This window comes from Prionailurus bengalensis, chromosome X (assembly GCF_016509475.1).
Source record: "Prionailurus bengalensis isolate Pbe53 chromosome X, Fcat_Pben_1.1_paternal_pri, whole genome shotgun sequence".
Lineage (NCBI taxonomy): Eukaryota > Metazoa > Chordata > Mammalia > Carnivora > Felidae > Prionailurus > Prionailurus bengalensis.
In genome coordinates this window covers 122,155,287-122,173,510 of record NC_057361.1, presented here as the reverse complement: position 1 = coordinate 122,173,510, position 18,224 = coordinate 122,155,287, and the positions used below count along the sequence as shown (strand labels likewise).

Genomic DNA, 18,224 nt, shown 5'->3' with positions numbered 1-18,224 from the left:
AAATATAAAATATAGGGAATTGCTAAGAAACAGTAAATAAAGGACAACCTGCCCATATTCAAGTTTTATGACTCCACAGTTATCATTTCTAGATAGCCTTACAAGCAGCGCTAGGGAAAGCCACATACCTCTAGCTGCTTACTGGCTTCTTCATTCCTCAGTATCAGAGACAGCTTAGTGCGCAGACTCCGAAAGTGCATGTCAATTAGCATGTGTGCTCGTTTTGAGGTGACTTCATTGATAGACTAACGGATATAAATCAATACCATTATTATCAAAGCAAATACTCCAAATGAAATATAACAAAATAGCCAAGTCAAAAACACTCACCAAAATGACAAGCTGATAATTCTCTGGATCGTAAGTTACAGAAAAGGCACCGACTGCCTTTTTAAAGTCCTTATGTGCCGATTCTTTGGCACACCTAGAAATAAAAATATCCACCGTGAAGCTAAGATGTAGGATTAGCAACTACTGGCATAAATACGAGCAGAGATCTGCACCTAGTACAACTGTGAAATCATGGAAAACATAATGCATGCAAAATATGCTATATCCATTTAGAAGTTTAGTCCCTTTGTCGTACATCTCTGAAATACTTAGTCCACTCCAATAATTGAAATTAAAGAGAAAGGTTCCTTTGCTGTACATCTCTGTAATACTCAGCACAATCAAGCATTTGAGATTAGAGAAAGGAAAACACCAGTTATGCTCTTAAGAGATTAATTGTGGTCTTAGATTACCAAAGGTGACATTATTTAGGGGAGGTACTCTCCTCTGCCAAGCTTTCTTATTTCAGTTATGTAGGATTAGTCAGTAATTTTCTTGAGTTAACTGTGGAAAACTTTTGAGGATAGCTGCAGGGTACCCAATTTTGTTTGCTTGCTTCTTTTCTGTAAGAAAAATTGCTGACCAACTTACAGGCGAGAAGGAAATGTATATGAATCGGAAAGCACAAAAATTTACACACAAATGCAAGCCATTTTTTCCCCAAGTTCACTGAATTTAAAACTTGAATTCTATTGTTTTAAACTTTATATTCTTTTAAATTAATTGCATATCACCTGTAAAGCCTCAGCATTTCTTGCATACCAACTTACATTTGTCGTAAGTCTTCTGGCACGTCCAGTTTGATTTTATGAAAAGTATCTTTTGTGGCAGGTTTGTTGGGATTAACTGATCGCAGACGTTCGATTGTGACAATTTCATTGTATGTAGCATCACATGCTGCATATTCTATTACATAAAACTGAGAGAAATAGATAAAGTCATGCTTGGTCATAAGGTTTGAAGTAAGAACAATAGGCTATACCTAATTCAGTTATCTTTAAGCTCTCTAGAGGGAAAAAATTGATCAACTAACACACATGAAACATACTGAACATGTGGAGAAAACATTTTAATGAAATGACAAGTTACATATTACTTTAAAATAGAAATCCACACTGAAATAGAATACATGAGTTGAGAAAAGGAAAATAGTATAAAAAATTTTAAATATGCATTTTCCTACCTCACCCTTTATCATCCTCACTTTAGCTAACCACCAACAGCAAGGCTCTTTTTCATTTGCTCTGGAATAAACCTACACAAAAATTACAACATAGATTATTTCATAATTAACATCATTCAGAAATCTACAGATTATCAGACAATGAAAAAAAATTATTAAAATGAGCCAGGTGTCTTTCAAACCCGTATGTTTTATGCCTCAAAGTAGACTGCAACCTTACATCTAGACATAGATACATAATCAGAAACTACTTGATTAACTGGGAAAGCCCTGTACAAAACGCCTTCCTATTTTCTTTGTTCTATGGCAGTAATCATCAGTTCTCTGCATATGAATACTCAAGAAAAGCTGGCTGTTCATAAACCTGGGCATGCTTTCCTTGGATACTTTGTGAGCTACAAAAACGTATTTAAAAATGTACAAACTTGTTTTTGTTTTAGTCTAATAAGTACCTAAGTGATTGGAAGTTATTGGCCCTGGCCTGCTGCCAGCTGCATGGTCACTAAATGAGTGAGGCCTCTGACCACTCAGCCCGCTAAGGATACCACCCTGGCAGTCATGTCTCCTGAGGCCTAAGCAAACAGAACCTGGGTCACTCTCTGGTCTCCTGTCCCCTCCCTCTCCCTCAACTCCAAAAATTGGACAACTCCATGCTGGCAATCCTCTGGATACCATTTTCCTGCTCTCACATACCGGATAGCTCTTCTAACCCATCTCTCTAGTGATCTCAAAGTTCACTTACAATGTGCAGCATGAAAGCTTTGGTGATGACACTAGCAAATCAAGGTTAACAGGAAAAGAGACAGCACAGTATACATGAAAAGAGATAAAGACAAATACTCAGAGGCAGAAGGAACAAACAGGGAGGACGAGGGGGATAGGAAGGAGAGGACAGGTGAGGAGAGGTATAGAGCCTAAGGCTAATGAGTAACTCGAGGCTCCAACTCGTCTCCCTTTTGCAACTGAATTTAACAGTGACACAATGCAGTGACAAGTTAACTCAACCTACCTTTCTCTTTTGCCCCCATCACTTCTTCACAGTTCTGCTCTAGCCAGAGGAATAACCTCAGTTAATTGTTATATAATGCAGTGAGGTCATCCTGAGAGCAGCACCTCATTGGTCCCCACGAGCCATGTGACTAAGTTGGGGGGAAAAGTTCCCTTAATCCATCACTATTTCAAGCATTCCTTATATACACACACCAAAAGACCCAGTGCTCTTGTGTCCTTTTTACAACCTAAGTTAATGGTTATACAATATAGTCAGGTATGTATCACTGTTGGGCAACACGATGAGGCTACAGTATCTCATTGGTCACCACCTGTCATATGACTCAGTTGGAAAAAAAAAAGTCTCCTTTGTCCCTCTAAACTTTATTAGAGCACTTCTGACACAGAGAGACCAAATGTCCTAGCCTTCAGGAAGCTTGTAATCTCCTGGGGAAGTGGACAGCTAAAGGTCCTCAGGTACTGATGGTGTTCGTGTTTCCTACTAGGACACCTCACAAAACCAAGCTCAGCTCCTTATACCTGGTAGGTACTGAGTACATTTTTGGCAAATAAATAGTACTTGATTGTATTTCCACTTTAGAAGGAGAAAAGAACACGGGCCTAGACATCCAGAGACCTTCCCTGAATATTCTGTAAATTAAAATTACTGCCCCATATCACCTTCCATCCTCTTAATTTTTTTCTCTAGAACTTAATCTGCCATAATTATTAGCTACTCTGACTAGAATGCAACCTCAAAGGCAGGAGACTCTTCAGTTTTCGTGTACCACCTGTACCTGGCACAGGAAATAAGAATTCAAGGACCTAGTACACTTTACCTTACCTGTATATAAATGTCTATTTAGCCGCTGCCTTCATACCACAAATATTCACGAAGTTGCAAGTATTAACAAGGCATTGTAGAGAACGAAGAGAAGCAGCTTAAAATGGTGTGAGAGGGAGGAAGGAAACAACACAGACTAACTACAACATAAAGCAGACTCCAAGTGCTGTAAGTCCCAAAAGCATTTTCAGTGGCTAGAGAAATTATAAACACAATGTTTTTGTTAACGTGGTGTATCTCCAGAGCACATTTTAGTCAAAGACATGAATGGCACATGAACACGTGGTTCACAGCATGCTCAGTGAAAAGATTTTTTCCCTATATGTGTTTATACTAAAACTCATAGATGGGCTTTTAATAATACACTGGGAGGATTCGCTGCTACTTAAAGAAATTCTAGAATGCTGCTCTACTACAAGGCATGACTTTTTTTCCTCTGTAATACTAATTTTCCTAATCCATTTTGCTTAAAATGGAGACAAAGTTGTCAGCTAACAATGTATTATTTTAATAAAGATTCAGAGATTGAAGGAAGGGGCAAAAGAAGTACTAGCAGGCAAAGGAAATTAGTGGTGACTTCTAAAGATGCGCCCCGAATGCTGCTCAAGCAGCCAGTTAAGCATCACATAGTGTTTCAACTCGGCTGTCAAAAGCACATGTCCATTGCAGCTGTAATTTTCAAGGTAGTTTTAAACAGTGTTAAAGAGAAGGGGTGCAAAAGGCTCCGGCAAATTAAATGCTCCCACTCCTCAAAGGCAGGGGAAACTTACCTCAACTTCGTCACTTTCATTTATATCTTTATTATAACCTACGGGTGGTGGGAATCTCACATCATGGAATGGAATCTGCCTCTCTGGCTGCCAGCTGCAAATAAGCAAACACATAATTATTTTACACGCTTTCTGGTTTCATGGAAACAATGACCACCACACTGCCATCAACTCTTGGCCAAACGTGAACCTCTGTTTTTCTAGTGTAAAGAAGCAAATGCTTTTAAAATAGTCAGTATTCTGCTGAGTAGGGCCTAATGGCAACGTAGAGACATTTCAACAAAGTCTGCATGCAGCACAGCAGCCTTGTAGTTCTACTTGGAATACTCCTCTAAACACAACAGATCAACATTACAATTTTCCAAACAAGTCTTTCTTCCAGTAATTTCAACCTCTAAGAGTGCTAAATGCAAGGCCACAACAGCAATTTCTTTTGATGCTTAAATTAAATGTTAGTATATGTAAGTGTTAGTAACATCATCACCATATTTCTACTTGCAAAGGAATTTTAACCACATTCTAAGGACCACAGGAACTGGTCCTAAATGCCCTCTAATTCCCAAGCAAAATGGGGCAGTCAGCACATTAGCAATTCAGAACTCACTTTTCCCCCTTTAAATTTTAGATCCCACGAGGTGGTCAATTCTTGCCATGGATAGCTGGCTGCTGATCAGCATGGCCTGGTAAGGTCTGCTAAACCACAGAAACCCGATGAAGACAGCCTACAGGAGTTTGGTAAGTTGCCTATGTCTTTAAATTTAAGATGATATGGAACAATTTTGAAAAACACCAGGTTATTCTTTTATATCCAAAATGATATAAAATATTAAAAGACAAACTGCAGAAACACTGGAGGGATTCAACTGCTGCAGTCATTTCTGGTTTTCTTCGTTGTTGTTAAACTTTCTTAGTAAAATCCTACTGAGAAAAGTGCTAATTTAAAAAAAAAAAAGAGCCATATAGAAGATAGGAGGGTAGGTAATTAAGTTAGAATTTATGGAAATCTGATTAGGTCTATATTAGACTGAACCCTTTCTCTGAATTATACACATTTGAAAATTATGACACTTTAGAAAACGCTGTCTTTACTTCAGAAAAGCCTTTTTATATATACTGAAAATTAATGACTTTTAACATGTCACAAATTCTTTGCTAAGTGTGTTTTCAAAAACATATAATACAAAATATAGTTTTCTTGGTTCCAAAGAAGGAAGAATTATCTTAAATCCTAAATGTACCGAGATAAAAATTCAAATTCTTTATCCAAAAACGTGAAATATGGAAAGTAAAAACATAACATCTAAAATAAGCTGGTATTATGGCAATACGACTTTCTTTATGATTGAAAGGAAAGAAAGAGTAGATATAGTGTGAAGTTCTATAAAACATTAGTTTTTCTTAAACAGAAAAACAAAAAGGAAACACCCAAGGATGGGCAGGGACTACTTTGGTAGGGACCTATCAAACCCTAGTGATGTGCTCAAACCCAGCGGTGAATCTCAAACATATTCCACGAACACAAAGAATACAGCTGATTTATTTCAAATCCCCAGAATGACAGTTTGAAGAAAAACTTTTATGCAGCTATATAGTATAGAAGAAAATAAGGAGGTCCAAATGTAATTTTAGATTTATAATACAAATCTGATTAAAAACAAAAGAGAACTGATCTAATAAGACAGTGCATTAACCAGACACATTCTTGAATGCAGAGAGGAAACGAGTGTTTGCTTAACACTTAGATTAAAGACTACAGGAGAAATTAAAAGAGTGGCAAATAAAGATAACTCTTCCTTTATGGGAAACAGTGTTTGTCTAGTGATGGGAGCAAGCAGATAAGAGTATAATTACAAAAAAATTACTCTCATGTTATCAAAGATTCTTCTGTTAAAAGTGTGATGCTGCTGTCTAGTGTATAACCATGCAAATCCATGGATACTTGAAGCAGCAGAGGCAAATTCTGGAGCTTTTGGCTCTATGCCTTCAGAAAAAGTTACTCTGTTATTCAAATTTATATTCTGGACTGAGGTTAGTGTCTAGAGCTGAGAATAGGGTTCAATATTTTAAATCCTTTTATCCCTGTCCCCCTAAATGTGTTGCAGGCATCTGAGACTACTACTACTTTGTCCTGTTGGTAGCTCAAAGAATCTGCTAACGATAAAATTGCAGTATGTCTGGGTCAGATACTACATTTTAACAGATTTACCGATATAACTCACATATCAAATTATCCATCCACTTAAGTGTATGTACAATTCAACGGTTTTCAGTATATTCACGTGTGTGCAACCATTACCAGTCAATATTACAATATTTTCTTCACGTCAAAAGGTAATCCCATGCCCTTTAGTTAGGACTCCCCATCCCCTCCAGCCCTAAGCAACCACTCATCTTTTTCTCTATGGATCTACACAAACTGCTTTTGAGAAGCTATCAACTCTCTTGGCACACAGAAGCCAAAATGTTGTAATTGTGGACCATTCTTCAGAGTTCAACATAATCCTAAAATCATGACCACATCTACACTCTGGCTACAGAGTTCATATGTACTTTAGAATCTTGAATGGCTACTTTGAAAATACCCTTTATTAGTATTAAAAAAAACTCAGTCAAGAGACTTGTCTCTTCCTATAAAATGCCAACATCTATACCACAGGTACCTTCGTATAGCTAATGTTCCTAGGCCCCTAAGTATTTCTGTTTACTCTTCTAGCAGAAAAGATTGGTCACTGATATTATTGATTATAAATACATGATGAAACAGATATAAGTTCATGAGTAAGCATGATTATTCCTCATAACATATACTAGACAATTAGACCATCGATTTTACATTTAACATTATAAAACCCTCATCAATTTTACCAATACCCATGAATCCATTTTCATGTTGTAACAATCACAAATATTTCTATCCAAACTCAAAGTTACTAATACAGAAGAATCTGGTTTTTTTCCTTACATTCAAGGGGAATGGGATGTAGGGATCAAGGTTAAACAAAAGGGATCTTTGAGGTTAACAGCAGGAACACTCATTCCATTGGTTTTAATATTGAGTTGTTCAGGATCTTCCTGGTGAGTAACATGAAGATCCATTCCTGAAAAACACTCAAACTAGACTCAAATTTTTTAAAATGAGGAGCAAAAAGAATAATTAGTATGAAATATTAAGGAACCTGAACCTTAAAATAAGACACTTACTTGTTTTCAAATGCAACTGTTATTGAATCCTCATGAACATCCTTTACAAAAGCCTGTAAGAAAGACACCAGTTACATTAACTTGTAAGCTTAAAGATCATTTGTTTTTAGTTAAATTTTATAGAGATACCAAACATTTTCTGTTTAAGAATAAAATGGAGCTTCAAATGAAAGCTTCAGTTTGTGAGGATGACTCATTCATGGATCACATCTATTAGCTGGCCACCTACTATGTGCTAGGTCCTAGGAATATGGATTAGTTAAAACAAAACATGAAAACAAAACTGCTTGTTCCAGAGGTCAGCATCTAAGGAGTGAAGTAATTGGAAATTACAATGCAGGTATTGAGTACGTACCTCGAGGTGCACTTTAGGCTAAAATTATTGAAAACTAAGAAATTTGATCCAGCACCACATGCCAGCCAGTAAAGATCTCTTGTAACCTATCTTCTTCTCTTTAATACAATTTTAGGAGACTACAATAGTAAATGACTAAGTATAATCTCAAATCTAGGTATATACAAGCACAGTAAATTTTCCTGAATGGCAATATGCTGCTAATGCCACTAAAAAGTCCAATTACCAGAGTTTAATTAAATTCTCAATCTCATAGGCACTTGGAGGAAAAAACAGTAATATAAAGTAGAGGTTTAAATCTTTTAAATCTGATGACGCAATTGCTAGTAATCTGCAGAAAGACATAACAAAAGTAATAGCTAACTAATTACCAAGAATTCTTTAATCAGCATGCCTGTTCTTTAATTCTATAAAATGACATAACTAAAGTAATAGCTAACTAATTATCAAGAATTCTTTAAGCAGCATGCTGTCCGTAATTCTATAAAATTAAGTTTTTAATAGGTGCAGGAAAGGTTTTTGTTTTTGTTTTGACAATTAGAGGAGTAGGATAAAGCATAAAGAAACCCACAGGGGCTTTATATCTTAATTCATTTTATAATGGCTTGAGAGATTTAAGCTTCTTACTCAAATTTGTTCTGTACACGTTTCTCTCCTTCCATGCTTTCTCCCTGCTTGTGGGATTATGGCCAAACTCCTTTTTTGGCTGTAAAAGGCCCTGCGTGACCTGGCCCCACCCCTCACCTCTCCAAGCTTCATCTTTCACATCCCTGGAGGCTGCGGATCCAGCAGTGCGAAACTATTTGGGCTTCTCAGTAAATGCTGTTCCTTCTTACCCACTGTCCTTCCCCTCTTTTCATCTAGCTACCTCTATTAGTCTCTTAGGTCTTGGTTCAGGTGCCACCGCTTATGCGCAAACCCAGACTAGGTTACATTCCGTCCTTGCATTCTTACAGCATATCCTATGCTCACCCCTACTATAAACTCCCCCCACTATATTACTATTGCTCGTCTCCCCACTAACGGTAAGCTTCCTAAGGTCTTACTTTATTTACTCTCAGACTTCAGACGACCTACTAAGAACTCAATGAAATGGATCATTGCTCAAGGTGTTCCTATCCTACCCATAGAGAAAAGATTGTGTGTGTGTGTGTGTGTGTGTTGTGTTCATCAGGGAAGACAAAGTAAAGGTGAGTTTTCTTATCAAACTTGGAAGACTGAGGAAGAGTCCGCAACACAAAAGGGAGCGGAAGATGGAAGAAGCATGCCAGGCCTAAGGGAAAATAGGAACAAAGACTCTGAGCTGGAGAAACAGCGTGGGGTGTGATAGAAAGAAATCCTCTGTGGACATGGAAGCAAACACAACTTAATAGGGAAAAAGAATAGCGTTTTCAACAAATGCTGCCAGGACAACTGGATATCCATGTGCAGAAGAGTAAGTTTTTGACTCTTAGACCACATACAAAAAACTAAAAATGTATGAGACCAAAATGTAAGACCTAAAACTATAAACAAACAAGTGATCCAAGGCAAATGTCTTGCTAAAAGTCTTCCAAGGCTTGAAGCTAAAGGCTTAATCAAAAACTTACACTTCTCCAGATACAAAATTAAAATGTATCAGTCAAGTATCAATTAGTTGCTCTTAAGAAAAACAATGGCAGGTGAAGCAGGGCCCTAAAAAACTTTTATATGGAAGCTACATAAACAGAGACACCAGTCTTCTGCAATTATGTTGAAAAGAATAAAAGCAAAGCTATGCTAAAAAAAAGTTCCCTTATAAGATCAAGAGGGACTATAAAATGGAATCCAAGTGTTCTGCTATACCCAACATGGCTAAGTTATTATTTCTAAATTCAGCATGCACATATATTTCTATAGATGCTGATTTAAAGGTGGGGAGGAATCCATATTTTCTTCCCATCATGTTTCCTCAGCTGTATTTAAATCATGAGCACTTTCTACAGCATCTTTTGAAAACTCCAGTTTAATACTAACCACGATGTTTTAGTTTAGAATGGGAATAGCAGACCCCCTCCCCATCCACTTTTGAGGGGAGGGAATCCAAAGACTAAAATCAAGATTCCTATTATGAGGTGATCCCTTATTCACCAAGAAGGGGCATGATTTGTTTTCATTTACAAAAAATGTTTTTTTTTATTTGTGACAGAATGCGCAAGGGAGCACGAGCACACATGAGCTGGGGGAGAGGGGCAAAGGGACAGTAAGAGATTCTTAAACAGGCTCGATGCTCCATGCGGAGCCCGATATGGGGCTCAATTCTATGACCCTGGGATCATAAGCTGAGCCGAAAGTAGGAGTAGGACGCTCCAGGCACCTGGGTGGCTCAGTCCGTTAAGCCTATGACTACTGATTTCGTTTCAGGTCATGATCCTGTGGTTCGTGGGATCAAGCCCCGATTCCGGCTCTGCGCAGACAGCACGGGGCCCGCTTGGGATTCCTCTTTCCCTCTCTCTGCTCCTCTCCTGCTCGCTCATTCTCTCAAATAAATAAACTTAAAAAAAGAAAAAAAGACTCAGACATTCAACTGACTGAGCCACCCAGGTGTCCTGCTTCTGTTTTCATTCTTGTCTCAAGTTTTATGTTTGCATGTCGCCGCAGCAATTAACATTAGTTCCTTACTGTATACTATGCAGAAAATGTTAAGTCCTTTAGTCAGTCAAGAGAACCTTGTTACAGCTGAATGAAAAACTGTTCTCACTTAATTAGGCATCTTTCCAATACCATTGCTCTATTCTAAAACTATGCTGTCTACCATAGCAGCCACAGGCCATATGTGACTATTTATATTTAAATTAATTACAATTAAATAAAATAAAAAAATCAGTCTCCCAGTCATACTTGCCACATTTCAAATGCTCAATTGCCACACATGCCTTAGTGTCTGTTGTAGTGAGCGGCACAGGTAGAGATCAGTTCCGACATCGCAGAAAATTCCACTGGATGGCACTGATTTAAAAGCATTTTACAAATGTTGGGGACTGTTTTCAAATCCACCTTACTGACTCTAAAGGTCAGTCTCATTGCTTTATTGCTGTTATTTTTATTTTTCTCTTTGCCAAAAAGTTATTGCACAGTTTAATCATACTCATTCACCACATGTGCCTAATACCTAAAAATCAAACGTTCCCTCAAAGCAGGAAGATCTGCAACTGTTGTGACTATTAACAACCAAAGGCTTTCAAAGGCTTTGAAAGCAATTCTGGATGTAGAGTGTCAGAAATGATTTGAATAATCATCACAGCCTACTAGCCCTTGGCTTTCTAGTTAATGAGGCTTATTTGTATGTGGATGTTTGTAGGACCATTCCAAAATCAGTCATTTTTAGTCATTGTTTGCATATTAAGTAAATACAGAAGGCACAGAATACCTTCTTGTTGCTGCTGTAACAAGCTGAATAGAAGAAACTATTGGTTGCATCTGGCCTGCTCTCACACCCAGGAGAAACATCTCGACTTCTGAGGCCTTTTACTAACCTGTTCACGTCCAACCAGGGTCCCATCTTCCTGCGGCTCAACATTCTCCAGTAACCGTTCTTTTGGCCACCCTTCCCTTACCCCAACACTCATACACCCTCGTTCCGTGGACACGTCCAGGGCATTACCACCCTACCCACCACCAACCTGGAAAACTAGTAATCCCCACCTATCTACACCAAACAAAGTTGGTATCAGGGGAGAAGATAGGTTCAGGGGGATCCCTGAGGTTACAAAGACGACAGACGGAAGGGGTTTGAATAGAATGCACAAAGGGAGCTGCACTGTACTGAGAGCCAGGGCTCTTACGGGACTCAGGAAACTTAGTGGTTAAGAGTTTTGCCGTGGGGGCTCCTGGGTGGCTCAGTCGGTTAAGCGTCTGACTTCGGCCTGGGTCACGATCTCGCGGTCCGTGAGTTCGAGCCCCGCGTCAGGCTCTGTGCTGACTGCTCAGAGCCTGGAGCCTGTTTCAGATTCTGTGTCTCCCTCTCTCTCTGCCCCTCCCCCGTTCATGCTCTGTCTCTCTCTGTCTCAAAAATAAATAAACGTTAAAAAAAAATTAAAAAAAAAAAGAGTTTTGCCATGAAGGGGGTGCGCCTGGGTGGCTCAGTGGGTTGAGCATCCGACTTCGGCTCAGGTCATGATCTCACAGTCACAGCTCATGAGTTCGAGCCCTGCATCGGGCTCTATGCTGACAGCTTGGAGCCTGGAGCCTGCTTCGGATTCTGTGTCTCCCTCTCTCTCTCTGTCCCTCCTGTGTGTTCTCTCTCTCTCTCTCTCTCTCTCTCTCTCAAAATTAAATAAAACATTAAAAAAAAAGTTTTGCTGTGAAGGAGACCTAGGCTCCAAATTTTGGTTCTACCAGATAAGCTTTGAAAGTCTCCAAGTAGTCTCTGTGCCTCAGACTCCTCAACTGCTAGTAACAAATGGATACAGGGGAACTGGATCTGCCTTATAAGGGTGTTGTAATGAAATCACACATGTCTAGTGCCTACCACAATGCCTGCCTGGCACACAGTTGGCACTAAATAAATGAGAGGTAAAGCAGAGAGGGGTGTATTTTATGAAAGATGCAGAACCATAGGGGCGCCTGGGTAGCTCAGTTGGTTAAGCGTCCAACTTCTGCTCTGGTCATGATCTCACGGTTTGTGGGTTCAAGCCCCACGTCGGTCTCTGTGCTGACAGCTCGGAGCCTGGAGCTTGCTTTGGATTCTGTGTCTCCCTCTCTCTCTGCCCCTCCCCTGCTCGTGCTCTCTCTCTCAAAAAAAAAATAATAATAATAAATAAAACGTTAAAAAAAAGATGCAGAACCATAAATACTCTTGCAGTTCAGAAAGTTACATCTCAACAAAAGCACACTAAAGAAAAAAGATTTAAGAATTGGGATACAAAAAGAAAAGACTATTTCCTCAAAGATACTAAATACTGAAAGGTTATTTAGACTCTGAGAAGAAAAGATGTAATGAAAACCTTTAGGGTTTGAGAAAGATGCTAAAGTGCAGTGCTAAAGACAGATACAGGCTCTTCATCAGGAGAAGAAACAAGAAATCAAAAAGTCATTATGGGATCCCCAACTTAACTGGCAACTAGATCAAAGAAGCAGTAGCAGAAATCATACTTACCAAAGTGTGCAATGACAATTCAAACATTACACTACCAGGACTGATGAAGCTAAGAAGTCCATCCCTATTTGGGTGAACTCTTACCCTCCAACTCACACGTCTTCACTTGGTAAACTCACTAGTCACTAGTCAGAAGAGTGGTTATCATAGAGACAACCTGTATGTACTTCAGTGTTAGCCCCTGATCCCCACAGAACACAGCTACTACACCATCACTGAAGACAACACATGTAGTGCAATGGTAATTCTCGTTAGAGAAAATGTAGAGCACGGCAAAACGTCCCTCCTAAAGAAAGCCCACAGGACCAGAGCATAGGGATATAGAATTCAAACCCAAGGCTTCACATACAGAGTGGGGTTATCATTTGTCACCCTTTGAATGTGGGCCCTAACAACACAAAGGAATGAATGGAAAGGGAAAAGCACAATTAACCTCATCAACAACCCTTCTCCAACCACAGTACATGTCCAGGATTACTTGACTTTACTTGGGCACTTAACACAAATTCTGAGAAAAATGCATTCTTCCTGATTCATCTTGACTCTAAGATAGCACACAGGTAGAGAGAATAGTATTAACTTTCCTGTGTGCGTATGTATTCAAACTTTTTAATGCTTCAGTTCTTATATGCTCCATATGACAAAAGCAATTTCATAGTGAGGTCAAAGATTTCCAACTTTCTCTTTCCTTAGTAGGAATTCATAGGAAGAATTACATAGTAAAATATCAAGATGCAAGAGGTAATTTAATAAAAAGCTGATACAGAAGCTGCATATGTCATGGCATCTTTGTATGAACAGTAAAAAGTGGTAACATCACCTTGCAACTCTTACAATGGTACTAAGGAGGTGTTACGCTAACAAGATACAATCGGAAGGTTATAATGAAATTTTAAAAAGGGCAGGAAATCAAGTCCAGTTTATTTCTTCAAGTTAAATTTCATCATTTCAGAAATGATGCTATGTGATCTCAAATCACAAATCTGAGAACCCTTACTAGCTATGAGTCTCAGTAGTAAACCACTTACCTAATCTCTTTGTACATCTCTGTCCTCATCTACAAAATGGGAATAACAATAGCACCTCAGGATTGTGGGAGAGGATTAAATAAATTATTCACAGATGTAAAGTGTCTAGAATAGTGCTTGGCACCTAGAAAGCTCTCAGTACCTCTCAACAGTCATGATCATGATCACAGCCATCTCAGAAAACACATTCCCACAGTGGACAGGAACCAGAAACCCAACTATTATACCACTGAGCTTTGTATTTAAGTAATAATTTGGAGGTTTCTAGAATGTGTGAGCATGAAGTTGGAAAATGCACACTTCGAAAGGGGAAAAATGGTGCTTCCACAAAGACATCAAACCCTAAAAAGGCTAGACTTGGGGAAGAAAAAAAAATGTGGTTGACCTGAATAACCCACTTCCTTGAAGTATAGAACACCTATAATGCAAAGTTAGATGTAGAGACTTCATAATAAACATGAATAATGCCTTCTGCAAGTTTATTTGTAGTAAAACATGATTTCTAGCAGGCTATGTATGTAGCTAACATGACATGTTGGGCCACTAATGTCTTCATCAAAAATACCTCTTCCTGATTGTACATTTTGTCATAAGATAGCTGCTAGTTCAACAATATTACTTACCACATTAAAGTCTGTCCTCAGATACCAAACTTAAAAACATAAGATGTATTAAATTAAAATCTAAAAATAAGAATACAATTTAGCATATTCACACCGTATTACAATATTGAATCAGATGTCACTATAGTTTCAGAAAACTATCTTATGTTTCAAACACATGATTTATCCATCTTTAGTAATATTCATACTAGTATCCAAAACCTAAGAACTTTAGGATATAGTAGTACATTCATATCAGAATGACATACGTTCTATATTCTCAATACATTAGAACTCTCATTCCCCCCCAAAGAAACCCTTAACACCAAAACAAAACAAAAGCCACCACTACACTATTTTAGGTAGATGCCCCTAGAATAAAGAACCTATTTCAAAATTATTTGTTTAGGAGATACTTTGGAAAGATTTTGTGACATTTGTTCATGTGTCCTCATGTCTTAAATAACATAAGACTCTAAGTTGTACATGAGACTTTTTCCAAGTCAAAGGAATAAGCAAGCATAAAAGTAGTGGCTCTGACAACTACTAAATGTAACTTTCAAGTTTTTAAGAATAAACACTAGAGGGAAAAATAGAAATGAACTCTCCAATCTTAGAGTTTTGGTTTCATGATTCTGTTAATTGTGAATCTTGAACTTTAGTTGTTTTGCAGAGAAAAGAATCCAAATATTTGCAGCTATACTCTATCCAGTTTATATTGTAAACTTGGACCATGTGCTCAGAAGATGGAGAATCATCCCTTGCAATATGGTGGTTGTGTTAGGCAAATAGAAGTGTGAATTCACTTACACTGAAGTTGTTGGAGTTGTTCAGTTTTTAAAGGCTTTTCTTGATGAACCAGGTTCCTATCTTTTTCATAAATGTAATGTTTCTCCATAATAGTTCATTTTTTATTGGTGTTTTATTTCCTATCTTTCCTGTCCATCTCACTGGACAAGCAACTCGATTTACTTTTTGCTTTACAATTCTTGACAATATTTTGAGTCCTATGAAAAGTTAAACCTCTTCATTATAGAAACTATTTTTGTACCAGCACAGACCATTTGAAGTTTTCTTAAAAATAAACTTTAAGTAAATGTAATAGCAATTTCTCTACACGTATTTGATGTTTCACATTTCCTTCAAGAAACTAAGGGACAATCCATTCTTTTTATTTACCTTCATATTAAGCAAATTCATTAAAAAAATACACACACACACAACTAAAACGGAGGATTAAGAGCAAAGATAGAGGGCATTTCTTATTATAGTCCAATCAGCTTGCAAGCAAAATCACCGCAGCAAATGATAGGTTGCTGGAAGGGAACAATAAATCCTTCAAGACCAGGATGTGCTACTTGCCTTCTCATAGCAGGCAAACTCCACTGAAAGACGGTAAGAGTGGTGCCCAATCTAATATCAGAGATCTATTAGAACACTGCCCAACCATTAACCCCTGGCTTATATTGACTACAGTCAGCACCACAAATCTAGTGAGCAAAACTACCCATCTAGGAACCAGAATGATTCCACACTAACTAGCAGAAATTATTATGGATCACTAAAATAAATGCAAACCAACATTTTGACTACAGAGTCAACATAAACAATTTTATATTGGTGAGACTAACAATATAAATGTTGGGTTTTTCCTTTCATAGCTACAGGTTTTATCTTTTGGCTAAAAGTGTTTCCATACTTTATGCACTTATGAAATACATTGATCTCAAATATCTCCACAGAATTGGTAAATACACACGTATGAAGTCACTTGTTAATTTTCCCATAGCCAATTGAGTCTTCTCTGAAATGTTTCAGTTATGCTATAATAAATTTAAGAAATGTGTTGGACAATGACAATAGCTAATTTCCACACTTCCTTCCATATGTACCTTCTATTGCCAAAATACTAAAGTGGAATTTTACTTACAGGAGTTATAGAGAAACATTCAAGAGAAAACAAGAATTTATAGATCTACAGTGTAGATCTACTAGATCTACAGTGACTACTACCAACAGATGCCCTACTGATACGTTAAGAATGTTTTAAATCCTCCTTTTGAAAATGTAAGATATTAGATCTGCAGTGATGTAACTTAAAAGAGAAAACCCCACATTACTACTATGCATGCCTATTTAAAACCTCAACAATACTGTCCACTGCAACATTACACATTGAGAAAAGATAGTCAAGTATTTGGAGCACAAAGCAATTATTTCTATTCGCGATTTGAAATTCTCTAGTAATAATGTACTCTCAGTTAATTTCCTGAAGTTTCATGGCATATATTCAGGCCTTTCGAGGGTTAAAAATTGTTTCCTTAAGTAGCAGAGTTGCTAATAATGTTTTCAGACGCTGAAGCATCTGTATTCCTGAATCTGGCCGCATTTATAACAAGGGAGGGGGCCGCCAATATTCAAGATTACAAACTTCTCTAATGCATTACTCGGATATGTCAGGGTCTTCCTGAAACTTTTGGATCTCAAAAATCTCTTCTGAAATCCACAAAGCGAGGTCACTAAAAATCAGTTGCCATTGTGATTCGGTACCGACTACAGCTTCTTACTCCTCTTTCTTCACACCCCTTGCCCAGAACAGTGGAGCTCTCCGAAGTCCCAACGCTGGACCACCGGAAAAGAGAAGCCAAAAGAGATCTCAAACCCTCTGTAAGAGGCAGGAGGCGGCTCGACGGAAGCGCCCCCAGCTACTCAGCAACTACCCACACGTCAGGCCCGGATCCCACGGTGAGAGGATATTTAGGAAAGGGAAATAAGCCGTCGCCGTCACTTCGCGCGGATACCGGCCCTTCCCGCCGGGATCTTGTACCTGCCGCCGGCCCTGGCCCATCCCCAGCTCTCCCTCGGCCCCCGAGAGGACACGCTCTTCTCCTTGCCCGCTCTCATTCCGATAGGCGCCGGGGCCTCTTATAGGAGAGGCAGCGGGGCTCGAGGGGCTTCCTACAGGCCCCAAGTCCGGTTCTTCTCTCCCAAACATCCCAACGAGCGCACCGTGACCCCCGGGCGCCGCGCTCGGGAAGAGGGCCCCAGGCCTGCCTCCCGCCGAGGCCGAGAAGAAAAGGGAGGGAAAGAAGGACGAAGATGGGGCCTGCCCTGGAGCCAAGTACCTTGTAGAAAGCGCCATTGGAGCCCCGCACTTCCACCACCAGCTCCTCCATCTTCTCGAAAGCCCTGCTCGCGCCGGGAGCCCGCCCCCGAGAGGTGGGCTGCGGGCGCAAGAGGCCCAGCCGCCGCCGCCGCCGCCGCCGCCGCCGCCGCGCTCCCGCACGCCCCCCGGCAGCGGCGCCGCCGTCACCGCCGCCACCCGCGCTCGCCGTCGGCTCACCGCCCGCTCGGAGGCGGCCCCTCACCGGAAGTGAAACCGAAACGGAGCCGAGCGCCTGACTGAGGCCGAAAGCTCCGGCCGCTCCGCGTGTAAACAGTGAAACAGCGTCACGTGACCGACACCGCCCCTCCCCCCGCGGGCTTGGCCCCCCTCGGCCCCGCCCTCTTTCTCCCCGCGGGCCCAGGAGCGCGCGCATGCGCGCTGCTTGGAAACCGGCTGGGGGCCGGGCCACACGTACTGCGCGCGGGCTAGGCGTGCGCGGGCTCGTTGGAGGCGGGAAGGCGGGAAGGGCGGTGACAGGTCGCACCGCGGGCTGAGGTCGCGCCGCTTCGTGGCGCCTGGCGAGGGCCAGAGCGCCTATTCCTGTAGAGGGTCAGGTGGAGGCGTGGGAAAGATCCTCCTGTAGTGATCAAGTGTATTCACTTATTCGAAGTCTGGGCTGGCTTGGGTTGGAGGCTTTTT

At 39.9% G+C, this 18,224-nt stretch overlaps 1 protein-coding gene across 20 annotated transcripts in view; it reads right to left on the bottom strand.

The window, feature by feature from the left end:
• Positions 1-17,844, bottom strand: part of FMR1 (FMRP translational regulator 1) — a 50,613-nt gene extending 32,769 nt beyond the window's left edge. For 18 of the 20 annotated variants that reach the window (XM_043570957.1, XM_043570967.1, XM_043570947.1 and 15 more), the window contains exons 1-7: positions 17,545-17,844; positions 7,319-7,371; positions 4,118-4,211; positions 1,514-1,585; positions 1,101-1,249; positions 331-424; positions 129-245 (exon numbers count right to left, since the gene is read on the bottom strand). In XM_043570957.1, the coding sequence (XP_043426892.1) occupies positions 129-245; positions 331-424; positions 1,101-1,249; positions 1,514-1,585; positions 4,118-4,211; positions 7,319-7,371; positions 17,545-17,595 (630 nt within the window). In that variant the 5' untranslated portion in view covers positions 17,596-17,844. Of the gene's footprint in view, positions 1-128; positions 246-330; positions 425-1,100; positions 1,250-1,513; positions 1,586-4,117; positions 4,212-7,079; positions 7,207-7,318; positions 7,372-17,544 lie in introns of those variants that run through there. The other 2 variants (XM_043570954.1, XM_043570963.1) reach the window with 2 other exon arrangements.
• Between the last annotated feature and the right edge of the window lie 380 nt (positions 17,845-18,224).